Source organism: Nyctereutes procyonoides, unplaced genomic scaffold (assembly GCF_905146905.1).
Source record: "Nyctereutes procyonoides isolate TBG_1078 unplaced genomic scaffold, NYPRO_anot_genome, whole genome shotgun sequence".
Taxonomy (NCBI): domain Eukaryota; kingdom Metazoa; phylum Chordata; class Mammalia; order Carnivora; family Canidae; genus Nyctereutes; species Nyctereutes procyonoides.
In genome coordinates this window covers 55,437,899-55,459,306 of record NW_026575133.1, presented here as the reverse complement: position 1 = coordinate 55,459,306, position 21,408 = coordinate 55,437,899, and the positions used below count along the sequence as shown (strand labels likewise).

General features: G+C 48.4%; 1 protein-coding gene across 2 annotated transcripts in view; it reads left to right on the top strand.

Annotated features, from left to right (window-relative positions):
- Positions 1-21,408, top strand: part of SCARA5 (scavenger receptor class A member 5) — a 122,998-nt gene that overhangs the window by 86,631 nt on the left and 14,959 nt on the right. For both annotated transcript variants that reach the window (XM_055299926.1, XM_055299925.1), the window contains exons 6-7: positions 103-201; positions 2,039-2,095. In XM_055299926.1, the coding sequence (XP_055155901.1) occupies positions 103-201; positions 2,039-2,095 (156 nt within the window). The remainder of the gene's footprint in view (positions 1-102; positions 202-2,038; positions 2,096-21,408) is intronic.

The following is a 21,408-nucleotide window of genomic DNA, read 5'->3' as shown; positions in this document are numbered from 1 at the left end:
GAGGACACATGGTTGAGGTTGACTGCTGGGCCAGATGATGACCCGTAGAGGCCCTTCCAGTTCTGAGTCTGACGCTCCACAACTTGCCCTATGTCTTCCCAGGCCTGCCAGGGGAGAGAGGCACCCCAGGACTGCCAGGCCCCAAGGGCGATGAGGGGAACATGGGAGCCACAGGACCAATGGGCATACGTGGGTTCAAAGGTAAGAATGAATCTCAGAGCCCCCATTGTAGGCTTGCTCTTAGCGCCAGCCCCTAGGCACCAGCATGGACACTGGAGCCAATGGACTGGGTTTGGCCTTTGGCTCTGCCACTGACCAGCTAGCTCAGTGACCTTGGGCAAGGCACTTGGTCTTGTTAAACCTTCGTCTCTTGGTCCCCAACCCTGAAATCCTCAGGATACCAGACTTTGCAGGGCTGTCGTGAGAATTAAGTGGGTCATATATGCGTGAAAACTTTTTGTAAACTCCACAGTGCTGCAGAAGAGCAAGGGAGTGTCACTAGTGGTTGTGGCTCGGTGATGTAGCCAGAGGAAGCCACACCAGGAGAATAGGCTCTCGGGAGAAAAGGGGGTGGGGGGTTGCTGCAGAACCAGGACACTCACTTCCTTTCCTGGACTGCCAGATTCCTAACAGCCTGTCCTACACTTATGATTCCCCCAATATGTGACATTTTCATTCAGTTCTCAGACTTCCATTGCCAGTAGCAATGAATTGTTTTTCTGCCTGATGACAGCCACCTTGTTCATTTTTAGGGGCATTCACTTTATTAGTCAGGCCCTGGCTTTCCACATTCCCTTTGAGAGTGTGCAGACTTCTACCCTAACCGCAGCACAAGACGCGAAAATCTGGGGCTGGTTCTGCTGTGTTAAACCTCCTCACTTGTGAAAATGAAAACGAGGAAAAAGTGCCATTAATCATTCCCACCCCATGTCTCGGATGGTCTCTGCGTCTTGGATCACTGGGAACTTTTATGCTACTTCCTAGTGATTAAACAGGCTGAGGTTTTCCTTCCTTTTATGACCTACGATTTTTTTTTTTAAAAAATGACTTTAAAACAGACTACAAAAGCAGCACATGCTTGTTGAAAAAAGATGAGAATACAGAAGTACATAAAGTATAAACTAGAAAGGGAGACCCCTCCCCCTCAGCTATTACTCTTTAGAGTAACTACTATAAACACTTTGGGGCATATCCAGCCAGATCTTTTTCTAAGCGTATTCATATTTACATATATGGTTACCTTGGGGTTTTTTGGTTTTTGTTGTTTTTTTTTTTTTTTTTTTTTAAAAAAACCTGGATCGCATTAGGCATCCTGCCCTGGAACATGCTGGCTTGCGTTTTGCACCAGACAGTATGCCATAAGCCTTTGACTTGCAGATATCTTTCTGAAGGCACTTGGAATAGAATTCCCTGGTCATTTTAGAGCTGCCTCAAGTGGAGTCAGGACCTTCTACTTCTTTGTAGGCTGAGATGCTAGCTGGAAAAAAGGGTCCTGTTCTTTCAACCATATCCTGAGAACTTTCTATAATTTCCCTGGAAGCTCTCCCTCATGTTACGTAGCCTCTCCCCCTCCCCCCCCCCCCCCCCCGGTAAATCTGCCTGACATATAACCTCTGTCCTCCCTAAGTAACTAAAGACCCTCTCCCATCTTTTCCTCCTGTGCTTATTAGAGCAAACTCAGATGTGCACTTCGGAAACCTTGACTATGTAATGGGCATATCTTTGCCCTGTCTTCTTCCTGCTGAATGCCACCTAATGCTAGTCTGTGCTGATAGATGCTGCCCTTCTATGCTTTAGTTAAGAGGGAACAAAATTTCTCAGCTGGACCCTCCCCACCCTCCTCCTTTCTGGGATGAGCAAAACACACAGTGTCATTGACTCAAGCTCTTATTTTCCTGTTTTGCCAGGCCCTCCAGTGCTGGGGGCTCCTGCTGAGAGTTTCTTAGGTCTCGGATTGATACAGCTCCTGCAGATAATATTTTATTCACAGTCAGGATTTATTTCCACTTCTAATGCCAGTGTTCCTCCTCTGTTTCAGGTGACCGAGGCCCAAAAGGAGAGAAAGGAGACAAAGGGGACAGAGCAGGGGATGCGGGTAAGGACGTTCTACTGGGGTCCCTGGATTCTGTGTCAGCAGTCCTCCTAGCACGTTTGGGGGACTGGAGGCTGGAGCTGTGGGCCAGGGCTCCAGTGTCAGAGGAGCTCCCTCCCTGTTTCAAGGCTCTGCTGGTCCAGCCCAAGACAGCTATATCCAAGGACACAATCCACACTTCCAGACGTGGTATAAGCCCAGTGGTTGTAGGGGATGATCTGGAGGCAGACTGCCTGGGCTCCCTCACTAGCTAGCTAGATAATCTCTCTGCCTCAGTTTTCTCATCTACGGTATAAGGATAAGAAGAATCCTTACCTCATAGGATCATTATGAGAATTAAATGAGTTCATTCATATAAAGTGCTTATTACAGTGCCTGACCCTGGTTAGGACTCAGTAAGTGTTGGATATTATTACTCTGTGTGCTACATTAGTTCAGACCTACTGACCTCCCTGGTGCTTACATGGGCAAAACAGAATCCCTTTTGTTTTCCTCTTTTGCCGTGAGCTGAGCAGTGATGCTAGAGACCTCATTATTGGGTAGAGCACCAAGTCTAGGAATGGCAATCTTTCTGATGAGGCTTCTCCCTAAAGTGTTAACAAGGGAAGCCAGTCTATTTATGATACTCTTTTCTGGGGCTTCTTCCTCCTACCCCCCAAGAGCTACGTGTAGAACCTTAAAGAGATTGTCAGAGAAGAATGAGTCTCCCAGCCAAGTTTCAACAAAATACTAGCATGTAATATCTCCTGGACTTTGAAATGCCACCATTCCATGTGAAGCCATGAGCAGATTATCCCCTTCTAGGCATCTGTGCTCCAGTCCTGGCTCACTAGCTAGACTGGGCCTGGGGAAAGAGCACCTGCGCCCAGGTTCTGCCATTAACACACAGGGACAGATGCCACTGCAGATTCACACACTGGATCCGGACCAAGGGCTTCCCTAAGGCTGATCTTTGGTTCTAGTAGTAAAATGATAGTTCCATCGCCATCATGCAGGACCCAGAAGGAGACCTCTCTCCTAAGTAGTGCTCTTTTCCAAGGTCTTCTGAATCTTGAACTTGTCTCCTACTCCCTCTGGATTTCTTTTTCCCAGGACAGTGATTCAAGATCAAACAGGGTGACTCCATCAGTTAAGTGTCTGCCTTCGACTCAGGTCATGATCTGAGATGGAAGCCCTGCATCGGGCTCCCTGCTCAGCGGGGAGTCTGCTTCTCCCTCTCCCTCTGCACCTCCCTTCGGCTCATACTCTCTCTCTGTCTCCCAAATAAATAAACAAAATCTTAAAAAAAAAAAAGGATCATATAGGAAAAATGTATATGACAGCACTTTGTCACTCTAACGTGATAGACATATCCGAGGACAGGTTATGCCTATGCTTACCCTGGCCTCACTACGTCCACCTTACCTTAGATGCTATAATCCACAAAACAGTTTATGTGGTTCAGTCTTTCTAGCATTGTTGATAGTCCCTTTCTCAGGCTGCCAAGGGTCTAACTGGGAGTGTCCTGGCTAGATGAGGAGACCTGGTGGACTTTGCTAGGAGCCAAAAGGAGAGTTTTGAAGAAAAAAGAAGGGAGTCTGGACATGATCTAGGACATCTGTGAGAGATCTGAGTCACACTTATCTAATGGACTGGGCACTATACTTCATCTTCTGGGTGCTGCCTTCGGCTCTGTGCGTTGACTGCTTTCCGATGGAATGCTGCCAATGTAGCTGAGAAGGACTGTGGCATTTAGCTCTGTGAAATAAAAAATTCCTGATGGGATGGCAGGAAGGGAGGAGCTGTGGAAAGATGACCTTTCAGAGGGAGATCGGAAATGCTGCCCACATACTAGGGGGTTCTTGTCAGGAACTCTTTGGCAAATATTCCTTGGCCAACTTGAGAGGAGAGAGGAGGTCTCTGCTAGCCTGGGAAGAGGTGGTGGTTGCCAGTCACCATTAATACAAAGGACGCTTTTGTTACTGTATACATTGCTTCTGTGGGCCAGGCTGGCTGGGCTCTGCAATGGGATTGGGCTGTGAGGCTGAAGGCACCATGTGGGGAGCTGGGCCACCGTGGTGTGGGTGAGGAGCATGGGGGAAGGGCATCGACTGCACTCGGCCCTGGAGTCTCTGGACTGCACCACAAGAGGCTGATGTCAGCTGGGGACAGCCTCTCTCCAGGGACTGACAGAGTTCTTTCCTGCCCTGAAGAGGCTACGCCCTCCCTGGAGCCCAGAGCTCAGATGGTAGCCTTTATGCAAAGCTCTAAGCTTTTCCTTGCAGTATCCTGACAAGACTCAAAAAAAATATCTTCATGAGTGATGGACGTGGAAAGTGAGCTGGCTCAGCAGTGCCGGCTCCGCAGATGGGAGGCCGTACAGTGTGCAGAGGAACATGGGAGACTCACAGGAACTGTAGGACATAACTGGCAGGCCGTCCATTCATCTCCTGCATTCAAAGAATTTCAGTGGGAGGCTGACTCTCCAAGGGCAGGAGTAGAAGCAGCCAGGCCTCTGGCTTCTCTAATTCTGGAATGAGATCTTAGGCCCCCCGTCTTGAAGGATCAGCCTGGGCTCCTTAAAACTCCTAGTGAGTCCCTCACCTAGAGTATGGATTTAAGGAAACCACTGAAGCAATTCACCCTATGAGGGGTGCTGCTTTCCCACGGCCTTCACCCCCTGGCCTGCCCCTGACCACACCAAACCCATGCTGTGTTCAGACTCCAGGTTCAGTTTCTAAGAAGCTCCAGTTTGAGAGGCATTCACTGGATCCCCGGGACCTAGGCTCTGAGGAGGAAGCCAAGGGTCATCTTTCAGGAACCCACCTTGGGGAGCCTTTACCAGACACCTCCCACCTTTAGCAGCAAAAACCTAAAGTTCCAGCAGGTGGGGATATTACTACATAAAGGGATTGATAAGGGACATGACTTCCACACCCCTCAGGTCAGAATCAGAAACTGGGGGCTTTCCTTTGAAGAGGGCATCACAGAGGATTTCTTGGGACCTGTGTTTTGAGTCAATATGAAAATCCTTTTCAGAATAGGATCTTGCAATCGCTTACCCGTGTTTTGATCTGAAGTCATCCGATTCTAGAGTCGAATGGGGTTTCAGGCCGACTCCTCTCCCATTCCTGAGCCCACGCACACACCCCCCCCCCGCCCCTGCCACCACCCTCAGTTCATTGAACAGGGACCAAGAACAGAGAGTTGGAGAGAATCCCCACGTCCCACAGCCAGGTCATGGTTCAAACTGAGTCTAGAATCCAGATCTCCTGATTTCTGCTGGACAAGAGGTAAAGTTTTCTTTTCTTTTGTTTTTAGGACAGAGTGATTATCAGTCATTCTGTTGCATGTTTGGCTTTTGGGAGTTTGGCTAAGAAAAAAAAAAGTTACATATACATATCTCAAGACAGAAAGATGTTTGTTTTACCCTCATATATGGTCCATTTGCAGGAAAAATAAATAGCATTTTTGCAGCTCAGGGGCGGGTAAAGGATCCAGTTTTGTTTAAATCCCACAACATGAATTTAAAGCAGGATATAAGTTCAGATTGTTTAAAAACTTTTCCTCAATTTGGTTTCACATGGAAAAAAAATATGCAGACTGACCCAGGGGTAAATTCTAAGCCAGTGCTTGTTGATAGTTTTCAGTGGCATCTCAGAAAACTTGAAATATGTCTAACACCTTGTGTGTGTTTTCAATATTTAAGGGAGTAATTTCGTAGTGGGGGAAGAGCAGGGGGCCGCCTATAGTTCAGTGTAAGCTCACTAGAGATTATCAGGGAGGTGATTTCTAGACAGCTTTTTCCATAGCTGCCAGAATGTTTCTATCTCTGTTTTAGAATAAGGAATGATTGCAAAGAGTCTTTCAGAATGCATGGATTCCCTTCTTCCCATCCCTGCACTTGCCCTTAGCTGCACCAGGTGCCCCAGGGAATCTGTTTGGCACCAGAAGTTAGCATTCTCGCAGGCAGGAAGAGACAGAGCTACTGGACCTTTTATATGCAAATATATTTCTTTACTAACCTAACTGTGTATATATCTGTAATTCCTTATACAACTTTAATACCCCAGCAACAGCACGATCTAAAAGTAAACCACAAAAAATAAATAAAATAAAATAAAAGTAAACCACACTTCTAAGAAAAATGAACCACTAAATACTACTATTAACAAACGTACAGTGGTATTACGAGGAGTAAAGTTTCTGTGCACACTCTTTTACTCAATTCTCGCAGTACTGTTCGGAAGGCACGGTTGTGACCATCTTAGAGGGGCAGAGAAGAAGGAAGTTGCGCAAGGTCACCAGTGTTCATAAGGGGGCAGTGCCAGGTTACAGGTCAGGCCTGGCTGGCCTCGAGCCCACTCTCCACCCTTTGCCATATCCTGAGACTACCTATTATTCTCTCCAGCCTTTGACAGCATGGGGTCTTTGGGGGCCACTGTCTGTTCTCGATGGGTTTAATGTGAAAGTGCTAGTTCTGTTTAGTACACACAGGTGGTGAGTGAACACAACCAGGTACGTGCGGGGGTTGCTGTGTCATACATTATCTTGGTCAAGCCAGGGGACTCAGTTTACCCAGGGTGGGGAAAGCAGGCTCCCCACCAGCAGGGCCTCGCTGGTGGATGCAGAGTTCACCCAGTGTGAACCACTTGGCTTTGGCCTATCATGGAGCCATAGCAGCATAAGGCAGCCAAGGTGCAGTGAAAGGAAGCACACTCTGAGACATCTGTTCCTTCCTTCTCTTTATCCTCATGTAGCGAGCGCAGGACAGATGCAAAGACAGACCCACAGGTTATGTGGAGACAGTCAAGGGTCTCTCAGATGTCTCCTCCCCTAAGTTCATGTCTAGTGACTGAAAATATGCAGGGAGACAGAGCTCACTCAGAAAAGTTGTCCTGAGGCAGACGAAGCTTCCAGTCCTGGCTGAGGCCAGAAATGAGCACCAGGACATGGTAGATGAGGGATGCAGGAACCAGGTGGACATGGAAACCAGGCAGGAGCAGCAGAGACAGCAAAGGCCAGAAGCCTGTGGGTCAGGAACCCGGGATGCCATGGAGCTGGCCGGGGAAAGGAGCAGAGGCCCGACAGATTGGCCTCCCTCACTTCCGTCATAAAGACAAGATAGAAATGTGGCAGGAAGGAAAACATTGAGGGAGGAGAGGGTTGCTTTATTCACTTAGTTGGCAAACTGGTATCAAGGTGCTGGCTGATGGCTGGGAAACCAAAGATGAGTAAGGCCTGGCCTCATCTTGAGGAGCTCACTGTCTAGCAGGTGAAAAAGACACAGAAACACACGATCCCAGTGGAGTGTGGTGAGGGCTCTCACAGACGCATGTACAGAGGCGAATTTTCCCTGCCCTTGTGGGAGTCACTTGATGGGGTGTCTTGACAAATTGGTGTCTGATAGGTAGGTGTGGAAGGCAAGGGTATTCCAGGTAAAGAAAACCCTGCAGGAGACAGGTGAGCATTGCCCAATAAACCCAAATAGTTTGGTGTGATGAGATTTGGGGATGTAAGAAACAAAAAAATAAGGCCAGAGAGGACCTCTGGGCCCTGGGAAGCCGGGATTGGCTGTAAGCAGGGAGTGACATGGCAGCAATAAGAGGTGACTGACAGGGGGAGAAGCAGGCTGGAGCTGGGCCCAAAGGGTAATGAGCCAAGGTCATAGGGAGCCTCAGCTGTCCCTAGTAACCCTCAGCTCTGAGACCAAGGCCAGGCACCCAGTAGGCAGACCGTCTCCCTCCCCATAGAAAGGTCTATATCCCAAGTTCACATTTCTCTGCTGCTCTTCCTTCTCTTGGCTGAGCATCTTTTCTTTTAGAAAGTTTTCCTGAGAAGAAGATGAGATGTGAGCTCTAGAGGAGCAGCATCAGCCGTGGAGTAGCAAGACTGAGAGCCAAGTCCCCTTCTGACCCTACTGGTGATATGGCATGGAGGCCAGGCCCTCTGCCTCCCCTGCTGCAATTTCCTCTTTTTTTTTTTTTTTTTTTTACCTCCTGTTCTATGCAGAGGATGGGATGGGATCTGGCGTACCAGACGATCTGGTTTGCCAAGAGTTTATCTTAATCCTTCCAAAAACAAATCTACTGACTTTTCCTGAAAGCTTCCTAGTGACCCCTTCCAGGAGAGCTTTAAATTGCTATGTGCAGAAAACAGTTCAGCTCTGATTAATCCGTGCTGCCCTTGGTGTAACAGCTTAAAATAGATTCAAAAGAGCCTGGAAAAAAACAAAAGACCTGGCTCCTTTAAGATGCCAGGTGGTAGAGTGGAGGTTATGGGTGGGGGGCAGCTGCCCCAGAGTCAGGGGCAGCCTTGCTAGGTATCGGAGCTATTGGTATCTTATAAAATGGAAGGGAGTAAGAGCTGCAGTGTGGGCCTGTTGAGGAAAACCTGGTTAGGTGAAGAGGAACAGAGCCCCGTGGGGGATGGGTGCTCTCAGAGAAGCAGAGGGATGCTAAGAGGTCATGAGCAGGAGCTCTATATTACTATATTCTTCTCTCTCTCTCTCTCTCTTTTTTTAAGATTTTCTTTATTTAGCAGAGAGGGAAAGAGAGCACAAACAGGGGGAGCAGCAGGAGAGGGAGAAGCAGACTCCCCCCCGAGCAGGGAGCCTGATGCACAGCTCAATTCCAGGACCCTGGAATCATGACCTGAGCCAAAGACAGATGCTTAACTGACTGAGCCCCCCAGGTGCCCCACTATGCTTTATTTTCATAGTAAAGTAAGCTAGAGAAAAGAGAATGTTATTAAGAAACTCATAAGGAAGAGAATATACGTGTATTCACTGAGTGGTACTGTAATGAGTGAAAAAAATCTGCGTAAAAGTGAACCCATGCAATTCAAACCTGCGTCGTTCAAGGGTCAACTGTACCCAAATTCTATACACATGCTAAGTCAAAGCAGGAGCCAACCGAGGGCCCAAGCCAAGGGCTAGCTGGAACAGAAGCAAGCCAGTGTTTGCAGTTAATGTTAAGAATTTGGGGTGAGGTATGTAAGCGAAACTTGGGAAGATTTGCTTCTTTTAACTGTTCATGTGTAGGGAGGGCTCTTTCGCCCTATGAGGAGAGGTAATCAGCTTGTCCCCTAGGCACCTACTCTTTTTTATGGTGAGTGAGCAAGGGCATGTGTCACATGCTACGCCTTCGTTTCTCTCATTTAGTTGACACATTTAGCTGACATACTCTACTACCCATTGTTCCAAGAGGAGTCTAGAGGCAGCTCCCACAAGGACTGGCATTTCCAGTTCCCTGGCAAATGCATGTGGTTTCTGGGATTTGCCCGGAGCAAACTTTTTTTTCCTTAAGATTTTATTTATTTATTTGAGACAGAGAGAAAGAGCAGGAGAGGGGGGAGGAGAAGGGAAGAGGGAGAAGCAGGCTCCCCACTGAGCAGGGAGCCTGATGCAGGACTCAATCCCAGGACTCCAGGATCATGACCTGAGCCGAACTCAGATGCTGAACCCGCTGAGCCATCCAGGCACCCCTGAAGAACACTCTTTTTAGTATACAGACCTCAGGCTGAAGGTGAACAGGGTATTTTTCTATAAAAACAACACCTTGGAACCACTGAAGAACTGAAGTTGTCATCTTTGATGTGGGTTTTTTATGAAGAAAGTTTTCGGTTGAGACATACATTACAACCAGGCATGGTTAAACTGTTTATTTAGGAAGCAACTCAAACAAACTTAGGGATTGTTCTTAAACCCCATGACCCTGCATGCCCCCTTCTGTTGGAGGGAAAGCGTGCTGAAGGCACTGCAGATGGAATCCGGGAGGTCCCCACCGGGTCTTTTTGACGTAACTGGATCAGTTTTAGCTACCACCACATTAAATGCATGGCTCCATTTCCTGTCCTGTCTTTGGACAATGGTAAACACTGTTGGGGTGTCCTTGGAACCAGTTATCGCGATGGACTGACTGCCCCGAGTGCTGTCTGCCGCTGTTGTAGAATTCTGATGGGAGAAAGAGAAGATGAAAGCGGGAAGCCAAGCCTGTGGACATCCTGGGAGGTCTTGTGGATGCTGTGGTGGAAGGGTCATGGCTGGTTTCCTCCCTGACTCCAATGCTGGGCCAGTCCCTTGCCACGGTGCCTCGGGCCCCCGATCCCCCATCGCGAGCCTTGGGGCTTATGTTGAGTTCAATGCTATCTCTTGAGAACCGACCACCCCAGTTACTGAGCTCACCCATATTTCAGAATAACTCTCTAAGGTGTGTGTCATTATCCCATTTAACAGATGGGGAAACTCTGAGAGGTTAAATTACTTGCCCAAGGTCAGATCTAGAAAGTGGTGTACATGCTGCTGGAGGCAGGTCCTGCCTTTAAGAAGTTACAATATGGGGGCTGGGGAGCCTCCTAGACAAGGACTCTCAGATCCTGAACTTGAAGGAGATTGGAACTGAGAGAGGAAAACAGGGCAGGGTGGGGACAGTGTGGGAGAGGACAGAGGGTGGAAGTGCCTTCTTTTTTTTTTTATTTTTTTTTATTTTTTTATTTATTTATGATAGTCACAGAGAGAGAGAGAGAGAGAGAGAGAGAGAGAGGCAGGGACACAGGCAGAGGGAGAAGCAGGCTCCATGCACCGGGAGCCCGATGTGGGACTCTATCCTGGGTCTCCAGGATCACGCCCTGGGCCAAAGGCAGGCGCCAAACCGCTGTGCCACCCAGGGATCCCTGGAAGTGCCTTCTTAACAAAGGCCACCCATCCTGGACAGGGGACCCAGAAGTAAAGGAGGCAGGTCCACAAAGACTTTAGAGGGATACCATATAAACTTCAGAGCCTCCTACATGCATGATAAAATGAAAATTCAGTGGCTTTGACTTCCTCTGGCTCTAGTGCATTTCTTTCTACTCCTAAAAGCCTGTTGCCTCACTGACCCTTCACTGATCTTTGAAAGGCCCAAGAGCAAAAGCAAGGCAAAGGACTCCACCTCTCCATTGGACTGCCCAGTAAATTCCTACAAATCTAGCTCTGAACATTAGCAACATCTTCCCACTGTGATGGGAAGCTCCTGGTTCAGGGCTGGGCAGGGAAAGCATTTCATTTATTGTTTGATCAGACATATCTTTTTAAAAGATTTTATTTATTTGAGACAGAGAAAGCACAAGCAGGGGGAGGGGCAGGGGGAGAAGCAGGCTCCCTGCTGAGCAGAGAATCTGATGTGGGGCTCCATCCCAGGATATTAGGATCATGACCTGAGCCAAAGGTAGATGCTTCACTGACTGAGCCACCCAGGCGCCCCTATCAGACACATTTTTATGGAACCTCTACGAGTAGTTGGGCAGCCACGAATAAAGCATTGGAGAAGCAAAATCAGACAAGACTCCCAGTTTCCAAAAGAATAGGCAATAGAGTTGGGGGGGGGGGCGGAGAACCAACGTTAAAAATAGCTTATTTAAAAAAAAAAAATCTACCAAAAAAAAAAAAAAATCCAGCATACAGTGCTAACATGGGAGGTATTTGTGCTGCTTTTTCTACCCAGCAAAGGCCCAATACCCCATGTGAGCCCCAATCAGAAACACTGTACAGTGGCCTCTGAGTCTGGAGCCCGACCCTAGTGGGACCACTTTACCATGCAACTCTTCCTTCCCGGACTCTCAGCTTCCCCCACCCGTAAAATGGGTACAATAAGTACCACCCACTTGAGCGGAGGGCTACAAAGATCAAAATGAAACCGGCTAACAAAAGTGCTTTGAAGAGGCAGAAAGCACCATATTAAGTTAAGAGCAGATTACCGTTAGGAAGTAGCATTTTATAAAACGCACCCACAGGCCAGACCACATTTTAAAAGCAATGCCCTCCAGCAGAGCCTGACCAGAAATTCCTTCGTTTGCTTGTGGGATGGCTTCTGTCCTTCCCATATGGACCACATTTCCCACAGATGTCAGGGAAAAGAGAAGTGTCATGTCTAGAGAAGGATGGAGCCCAACATCCCCCACCTCGGGGAGGTGGGGTGCAGAGCCCCTGTGCTGCGGGCCGGCGGGGGCCACGGGGAGTTCTTTCTTCACAAGAGAATGAAAAGTTCAACTTCCTTAATGGGCAGATGGTCCAAATTATCCCCGGGGCTCTACTCTGCAGCTGCAGAAAATCAGAGCCGATTTTCCCAGCCCCGTGTGTTTATTTCTATTCTACACAACCTCCTTTCTTTTAACTTGTTTTGCTTTGGCCTGGAAGGCAGGATAAACAAACTGAAAGGAGCTGTGATGTTTCGGGCTTAGGCTGGGTTTCCCTCCTCTCCTATTCTTTAGAGGCAAAGTTCCCTGGGCTTTGGGGGTCCTTCTGATGCACAGCCAAGCAGGTTGTGAGATAGTGAGGGATCCGTTCTGTTCCTCGAGCCCAGCAGAAGGCTGTGAATCCCATTCATACAGCCGATCACTCAGTCACTCACTCGGTACGATCTGTGGGGCCCCGCCAGACTGCCTGCAAGTGAGGACCGACCACATTTCCCACAGATGGGGACCAGAAGGGTGCCGGATGGCTTTCGCTTTCACGGAGCTTACAATGATGAGTACACACAGGCCTGAAAGAGGGAACGATGGTATAATATTTCTCATATGTGGGGAGCGCATGTTGGAGCGACAAATCAGGGGAACCCTCCCAGAGGAGGTGACCACCACATGTCTTACAAGGCCCGACAACTGGTAAGTTGTGTAGCTGGTGCTTGATCCCTGATCTGTCCCTTCGTGCAATGCTTCTCTGCCCCGATGGGCATTGACATCACCCGTGAGCTGGTCAAAGCTGTGTCCCCTGCAGTGCTAGATTTTAAAGCACCCCCGGGTGGTTGTTCATGCATTCCAGGCCAGAGAACCACGGTCTTAACACCAAGGCTCCTTCCCTTACTCTTAAAGACACTAATTCCTGCAGACGCCCATGAGGCTGTTGGGCAGGAGGTGAAAAGCCCTTTTTGCATGCAGAGAGCCCTTATGAAATATTTGTCTGAAGTATTAGGACTGATGGTTGGCTCTGTGGTTTGAAAACAAAAGGCCTTTGCTCTTCTCCCTGGCTCTACCTGGTAGCAGCTGTGTGACCCTGGGCAAGTTGCTTGACTTCTCTGGGTCCATTTTTCATCTCTGTTAAGTGAGACCCATAATAACTAAAATATTAAGATAAGGATCTGTCCTTAAGAATCAATGAGAGAATGCATGTATGAATTACTTTGCACAGTGTCTGGTGTGGAGTAGGAACTGATTATATATTAGTTGTCTTTGGTGCCTGTCCTTGACGTGAAATCTCCTGGATGGTGTCCAGAGCATGGCTTTTCTGTAGTTGGGGTTTGGGGCAGTTCTGAGCCAGATGTGGACAGGCCCCAAGGGCATTAGACAGTTCTAAGGCTAGCCTAGCCCTGGAAACCGGTTCTGAGATGGTAGCCATTGGCCATTAAGCTGTCCTCTCCGACCCGCTGAGGACCCAATAATGAAGCTATTCCCTTGGTTGTGCTCCTACTGGATGCTGGAGAAAGAGGAAGATATTCTGCATCTCATTACCCAATAACTGTGAAGCCCAAAGCATATAGAGTAAAACAAGGTAAGGAATAATCTGATGAAAAAACAGCGGGGCCATCCAGAGATGCCAGCGCCCTGTAAATGAAACCAGATGCTGGCTGTAAAATCCTGGCGTGGGTTCCCAAAGGAGGCAGGATGAGCAGCTGTCAGGCATGGTACAAAGTGGAGAGAATTCCTGGGTTTAAGGTGGTATAGGGTGTTCAAGACTGACATCCAGGGCTCCTTCCAGTTGTGGGGTTCAGCGATTCAGAGCCAGGGGAATCTGGGACAGACGCAGCCTGCTTTGTCTAGGACCTTGCTTTTCCTACATTATATATTTACAAGGCAAAGAGAGCAAAGAAACTTTTGTTCCGAGAAGAGAATCACCGCATATTAGATTTGTAAGGTCTGTGCTAAGAGCCCCAGAGCGACCTCAGCCAGAGCGCTACATTCCTGGACCATTCTGGAGCTGCTTTGCTTAAAGAGTCACATTCAGCTCACATTAGTGAGCAGAAAGTTGCTGACAGCAGGAGCCAGTCTTCTGCTCACGCCCTTGTCCTCTCCCTTAATATACTGAGCCAGGAACTGTGCTCTGGGGAGAGCAGAGGAAGTCGGGAGATTAATCCAATGGCAGGGGCGAGCCCCCCTACCCCCAATCCCCACACAACAGAATTACTTTGCAAAGAAGCTTGCAAGGAGATGATCTCTGCTCAGGCCACTGTATCCCAGCCATCCTCAGAAACACACAAAGACCTGTCAGAGGTGACTTGTGGACCTGTGGGCCTCTGTTGGACCTTTGTCCAAGTTCCCGGACGGAGTACTGGACAGGCAGGGTGGAAGATCACAGTGGTGGGTGCCCAAGATCACAGTGGTGGGTGCCCATGATATACCAAGTCCTTTACATGTGCTATTGCTCCCAACCACCACTATTATACCCATTTTAAGAAGAGGGTAGGTGTAGAGAGGTTGAATCTGGCTAATAGTGGAGTCAGAATTCGAACACTGCTTCTGAGTCCAGAGCCAGGCTCTTTCTACTTTCCCCTCTTTCTACTCCCCCCTTTTCTACTTGCCTCCCCACAGGGATTTTCACCACCATGTTTTCCTCCATCCTAATTCCCAAATCCACTCAGCACCCAAGAAGTAAGTAGCTAACCAGCCCTTAGATTGATGGATGGCACTCCCAGATCCTTTCTTGGGCATTTTTGGTAGCAAGGACCAGAGACTCACTGGGTCACTTCAAGTAATGAGGGCTTATAGTAAGGACACTGGGAAGACTTTGGAAGACCAGAACTCATAATACATATGGGCCTTGCAGAGCCTGGGATGCAAAGGTCATCCAGATTCCCAGGCAGTTCTGGGGGTCACAGCAGTGGGGATTCATGCTTCAGTCTAGTGTCTTATTTCCACCTTGGCTCTTTAATTTCGCTGTCCCTGCCTCTTTTTGAGTCTGCTTCTGCCCAGTTATCTCCATATGACCCCAACTCCCCTTCCTAAGGGAATCTGGGTGGTCCTATAATCATCATCATAGTGGTATAGTGGTTCGAGCTCTTGAGCCAGACCAATCATTCATGGCATTACCCTTGTGTAAGGAAGTACTCACAGGCTGGGAGCGTGGCGTACACCTTGACCTTGTCTAATGTCAGTCTTATCACATCTGATGTCAAAGATAAACAAAGTTGGATGCTCGTTAAAGTGGTCAGGACAGATGTTAAATTAGTAACATACACTTGCAATAGGGAAAAGAGGCCAGTGTGAACCGAATGCAACTTCCATCTGTACAGAGGTGACTGGGTGTTTTAAAGGGAGAGTGAGGGAAGAAGGAGGGGAGTGAGTGGGGTTTGGTAGAGTCAGAAAAGTGAGAAATGACAAAAAGCAGGAAGGGGGTTGGCCCATGTGAAACCCATCTTGGTTGGCTAACTGGTTCTTATCCTTAGGCTCCTCCCCTCCTACGGAGGCTAGAAGACAGGACCCTATCTTCAGGTGTTGGCTGGATGGAACAAACAGTAAATTCTTTTGACAGCCTTGAGTTTTCTCAGGCAGGCACATGAAGGGAAGCTAGGGTCATTCTGGGAATATGGCCTTAGGGTATTAGAAATTGTTATTTTTTGTTCAAGACTTTATGGGTCAGAGTTGAGGCCTACTTGAGAGGGCTCAGGAGCCTGGCTAGGGTTTGGTCAAGCAGAGAATCTTCATCACTGATCCCCTCAACAACCCTGGGAAATGAGTATGACAAGTGAAAAGATGAAGTATGGATTGACCAGCCCCCACCAGTCCCCTCCTATAGACTGGCTGCTCTCCTCACCATGCCACACCACCTGTCTTGAATCTCTTCTTGTGGCACTTGGCGAGAATGGCCTGGAATCACCTTGTGACATTTTTGTGTCCAGAGGAAAAACATGATTATATACCTCTCTGTTCCCAGGACTGGGTCAGTACTTGATTAGAGATCAAGTGGCAATAGGGAATTTAGAATGAACCACAGAAAGCCCAAGTAGATGCAACCCAGCGTCTGGTGCCCTAGTCACTACGTGCATAGGGTGTGCATGGTCTCTATTCCGGGGTAACATCATTTCTGCCTGAGCTGGTGGGATCAGTGGAAGGGCACAGTGTGCATTCTGAACAGCCAGGCCCTGAAGGTTAAGACTGGAACCAGAGATACAGGAAAGATCCAGAGACATAGAGGAAACATGAGGCATTCAGCTGGGGATTCCAATCATACCCACTAACAAAGTCACACATCCATCCACCCATCTGCCCTCCATCCCATCCAACACTTAATCAGCATGTTCAGCCGACTGGGCACGATATTAAGTATCGAGGGATCATGGACAAACAAAACACCATTCCTGTGCCCAAGGGAAAATCGGCTGTCTTTCCATAATGCTCAGAGATCGCTGGCTTTGCTTGAGCTCTCTCAAGCAGTGCCCCGGTCTGAGGAGTGCCAGTCTGCCATCATCTTGACCCCCTACTGGTTTAACCTCAGACCAGCTCAACTGCGTGTTGTGGCTGAGGCAACACTGAAAGTGGCCCACATTGGAAGGAGCAGTGGTCTAGAAAGAAAGGGATCTGGGCAGCCCGGGTGGCTCAGTGGTTTAGCGCCGCCTTCAGCCCAGGGTGTGATCCTGGAGACCCGGGATCGAGTCCCATGTTGGGTTCCCTGCATGGGACCTGCTTCTCCCTCTGCTTGTGTCTCTGCCTCTCTCTCTGTCTGTCTCTGTCTCTCATGAATAAATACATAAAATCTTAAAAAAGAAGAAGAAGAAGAAGGAAGAAGAAGGAAGAAGAAGGAAGAAGGAAGAAGGAAGAAGAAGAAGAAGAAGAAGAAGAAGAAGAAAGGGATCTGGGGTCCAGTGACAGCTGGTTACTTCCTCTCTCTGAACTTCAGTTCCCTCATCCCTAGGTGAGGATTTGGACTGAGGACGTCTCTACCAGGTCTGACACTCTGTGCTCTTATCCATTGTGGGCTGTCAGTTTATTAGATGGCTTTGAGGGCAAAGATGACACTTATTCATCCTTAGCCCCTACTACGATTCTGGAATGTGGTAGGATTCCGTAAGTGCATCTGGATGGATAAGTACATGAATAATTAAAAAGAGAAATACATACATTGATAAGGATATATATATATATATATATATATATATATATATCTTTGTATGTAAAGAATTAATAAAGATAATGCATCTTCAGCACCCCAGATCTCTGCATAGGAAGTAGAATCACCTTGGACTTCAATAAATATCAGCCCTGCTGTCAAAAGCTAAGGTTGGTTTATCTTTCCCCTGCCCAGAAACAGAGACACGTTCATATTCCTATACAAACTCAGCAATAGCCATGCTTCACAAGGGCATCGCTGCATTCTTGGTCCTCCCATAAGACTTAGGAGAAGCCAAACTGTTCCTATGAATTGGGGGTAGAAGCAGGACAGGGAATGAGGAGGTAGGTTCTATGGTCTGGTGCTGCAGCTAGGCAGAAAGTTCCATGCAGAGATGAGAACCACTAATGCTCTGGAAAATTTTTTGGTGAAATGCTTGATCCTTTTGATCTGGGAGAGGGCAGGGAGGCTGACCAGCTGGAGAGGGCCGGTCTTCTGCCCTGGGTTTGGTTCATCAGTCTCCTCCCCTAGGGTTACACAGTGAGGCAAAGAAGTGACCACTTCTAATGTAAGCTTTTTTGAAAGGGCTCTTCTCTCTCTGCTCCTCTGAATAAATGGGGAGCCCCTCTGACTCCAAATCTGGGGTAGCAAGGCAAATAGAAACAGAGGCCCGAACCTGTAAACATCTGGATGTCACTGCTGTGGAGAGTACTAGGAGAAGCTCTGCTCAAGACTTAGCAGGCCAGGGACTGGCCCGGCTATCAAGTCAGAAAACTCTCCAGGTTGTCCTCCAGGTTTTTGATGAGAAATAATTCCTTGGGATTTCCGTTAACCTCAGATCATCCAGACAGTGCTCTTTTTGCAAAGAGCAGGGTGGGGGCCAGCCTTGCAGTCACTCCTGCCCTTTCCATTTGCAAGCCGTGGGCACATGTCCAGGTAGATTCCAGTCTACAGGATAGAGACCCCAGAACAAAAGAATGAGTATGATTTTCTCTTTACCCAGAGGGTTCCCTTTATGAAGCAAAATCAGATATCCCCATGGGGATCCGTGAGGGGCAGGGTGTCTGGTAGGGTTGCTGATTTTCATTTTGCTCAGGAAAGATTTTCCAGGGTTCACTGAGGTGGGATGCAAAGAAAGAGATTAAGGGCAGGGTGTGGTGGTGCCTAAGTGGCTCAGTCGGTAGAGCAACCGGCTACCTTTGCCGCAGGTCATGATCCTAAATTCCTGGGATCCAGCCCTGCATCTGACTGCGTGCTCAGCAGGGAGTCTGCTTCTCCCTGGTCCTTACCATCTGCTCCTCCCCCTGATCATGCACACACACTCTCTCTCAAATATATAAATAAATAAAATATTTAAAAGAAAGAAAGAAAGAGGTCAATGGTCCTCTCAGACAATGCAAAGGCAGTTCTTCAGGGAAGTCACCTACGGTTGCAACAGCCTCAGGTCTTCATGAGCACTCTGCCCTTTGCCCTCCAACTGGGCCAGCCCTCTATCCATCAGCCTAGGGGTGCCTGAGTTTCGTGCAGTCCAAAATCTCTGCCTGCCATTCGCCTTTCCTGTCATGTGCAGGGAGGTATCTCCTTGACCTAAAGTGGCCCCACATAGTCCTTGGGGACCCCTCTAGGGGGGTGTCTGAGGAAGAAGCTCCCTGGACTTACAAGAAGTGCCCTGGGGTGGGGGGAGGTGTCACAAACCAGGCTGAAACCGCCTCTCACGTTTCAACTGCATCTGGTTCTGTGGGGGCTGACACATCCGTGGGGGGAGAGTGTTTCCGAGTGGTGGTTGGTTGCTTGGTGGGAAAGCTCTGCCCTGGGGCAGAAGCTGCTGGGAAAAAGAGTTTAAACCCTCTGCCCACAGAAACCCCAACCTTCCAACAAGTCCTGACGTCCTTCCCTGGCCAGAGAGGGAGGCACTGTTGTAGTCATTCTGTGATTCCCCAAATGTGTTGTAGGAGAAGGCACCATTGCTCAGGCCTGTGGTAATGTTTGCCTGTGGCCTCCCCTGCTGCTCTTCAGAAGGCCAGGGATACTGTTCATGGAATAGCTCCTTGGACTGTCCCTGGCCCTGCATTGGTGCAGTTCGCATCATCATGTCAAACCTTAGCCTATGTCTTTCCAAGAGAATGATCCACAGAGTTGAACTTTTATTGTGGCAAAGAAAAGGATGCAAAAACCAGCTTGACTGGCAAGTTCTATAAGATGGAACTAGGATGGAATGTGCCATGTTTTTTGGATGAGTCCAGGGTAGGTCATGTGGATTTCAGAATCATTTTCATTCTTTTGGGGCATGCAGCATCCCATGAGCTAATGACTGTGTTCAGCCTCCATTGTGTGGAGAAACCCTAAATCTGGAGGGTCTGGGAAAAGTTATAAGGAACAGGTTCCAGTATTCAATGAGCCAACCTAGGGCTGGGAGGCATGGTAGTCTTGGGACCACAACTTTGCTTGGTTTATGGGGATCATGGGACATAAATCAGAGAGACATCCTTGAAATTGATGCTGTGAGTCCCATAATTGTGGTTACCACATGTGTCCAATTTTTTGAAGTTGTCCTGTTTCCAAATATTCTTTTGCCACTTCCATATACATTGGAGCCTCCTGTGAATTCCAATATTTCAGCATCCAGATGACATATTCCAGATTTTTTTCCAGTACCCACCATAATCGTATGACAGACCACATCCCGTTTTCTCATTTGGAATGTATGTTCATTGTACCGATAGCCTAGCCCTGGGGTCCGGAACCCAGGACTGTCCCACCAAAGAAGCCGTTAGTGAATGAGTCAGTAGAAGGAGCTGTGATGTAATAAAGGGGGTTTGGGAGCTGTGATATGCTCTGATGGCTAATTCTTCAAGCTCATACCAAAGCCCTAGGATCTGAGAAGCTATGTCCAACAGACAGGACTTGCCCACATGGGTCTGTGTTATCTGAGTTCATTCATTCATTCATTCATTAATGCCTTCATTTTGTACAGTTTGGGCATCTTGGTGTATAAGCGCTGTATCTGGCCATTTGACCTGTCCCCTGAATGCACAGGGTGTCCTAAGAAGGTAGATAGGCAATTACGATGAAATGATAAATACATTCATAGAAGAGGCCCTGAAAAAAAAAAAGAAGAAGAAGAGGCCCTGGCCAGGTGTGAGGGATGCAGAGAGGCTTTTGGGGAGATGGGCCTTGTAAGCTGGGGTTTAAAGGACAAGAAACACTTCGGCCAGAGCACAAAGAGGGGTTTTATTGAGATGAGGGAGTCCAAGTACTCCTCTGGCTCATTCAGGTCTCTATTCAGGGCCACCTTTGTTCCCTCCAATCCCAGATGGCACCTTCCCTCACTCTCCATTCCCTTCCTTGTGTCCCTGCCCAAGATGGCACCTGCCCTCACTCTTCATTCACTTCCTTATCTCCTCACCCAACATGGCACCTCCGCTCACTCTCTATCTCCTTCCTTGACTCCTCATCCAAGATGACACCTCCTCTCATTCTCTGTTCCCTTTCTGTGCCTCTGTTCCTGTCTATGCACACACCACTACCTGGCCAGAGTTAGATTTTTGTTTCCTATCTTTACTGCTGACTAGCACTAAGATACCAGCCCCTGAGGGCAGAGACTTTGTTCATGGATGTATCCATAGCCCCTAGAACAGGACCAGACCTTTAACAGATGGTTAGTCACTTATTTAGCTAAACAAAGGCATGAATGAAGTGAGTTCAGGCTGGCCCGAGCAGAGCGGATATGGGGAATCTCTGAACGGCAGCCTTGGCTTCCTGTGCCACAGCCAGCCCCTTCCTATTATTTTGACCTGACACCCTGGACTCTGCCTGGCTTGCTTGGAGACCCAAAACATTCTCCAGTCTCACTTCTCTCTCTACTCACGACCCCACACTGAGGTTTCTGTTGGAGGCCAGCCTGGTGTGGCCCACTGCCACCGTGACAGGCTGCTGACAGAGGCGAGGCAGGTCTGTGAGAAATCAGGGCTGACATCTCAGCTTCGGCCAACCCACCCAGGGCATGCCCCCAGCCAGGGGCCAGGCCTCATTTGCTGCTGCTGGCTCCAGGTTAGCTTGTCATTCCCGCTCCCTGGGGAGTTCCTCGTCTCAGACCCAGTCTCTGCCTTCCAGCTTCTCTCCATGTTTTCCTTCTCCAGGATTCCTGTGTTCTGTTGCTCATCCTCAGCCGTTTTTGACAGCCTGGTAGGAGCTTGTGTTTTCAGCAAATCCATATGGGGAGAATGGTCAGGGATGAAGAATGTGTAGAAAATGCCATTTA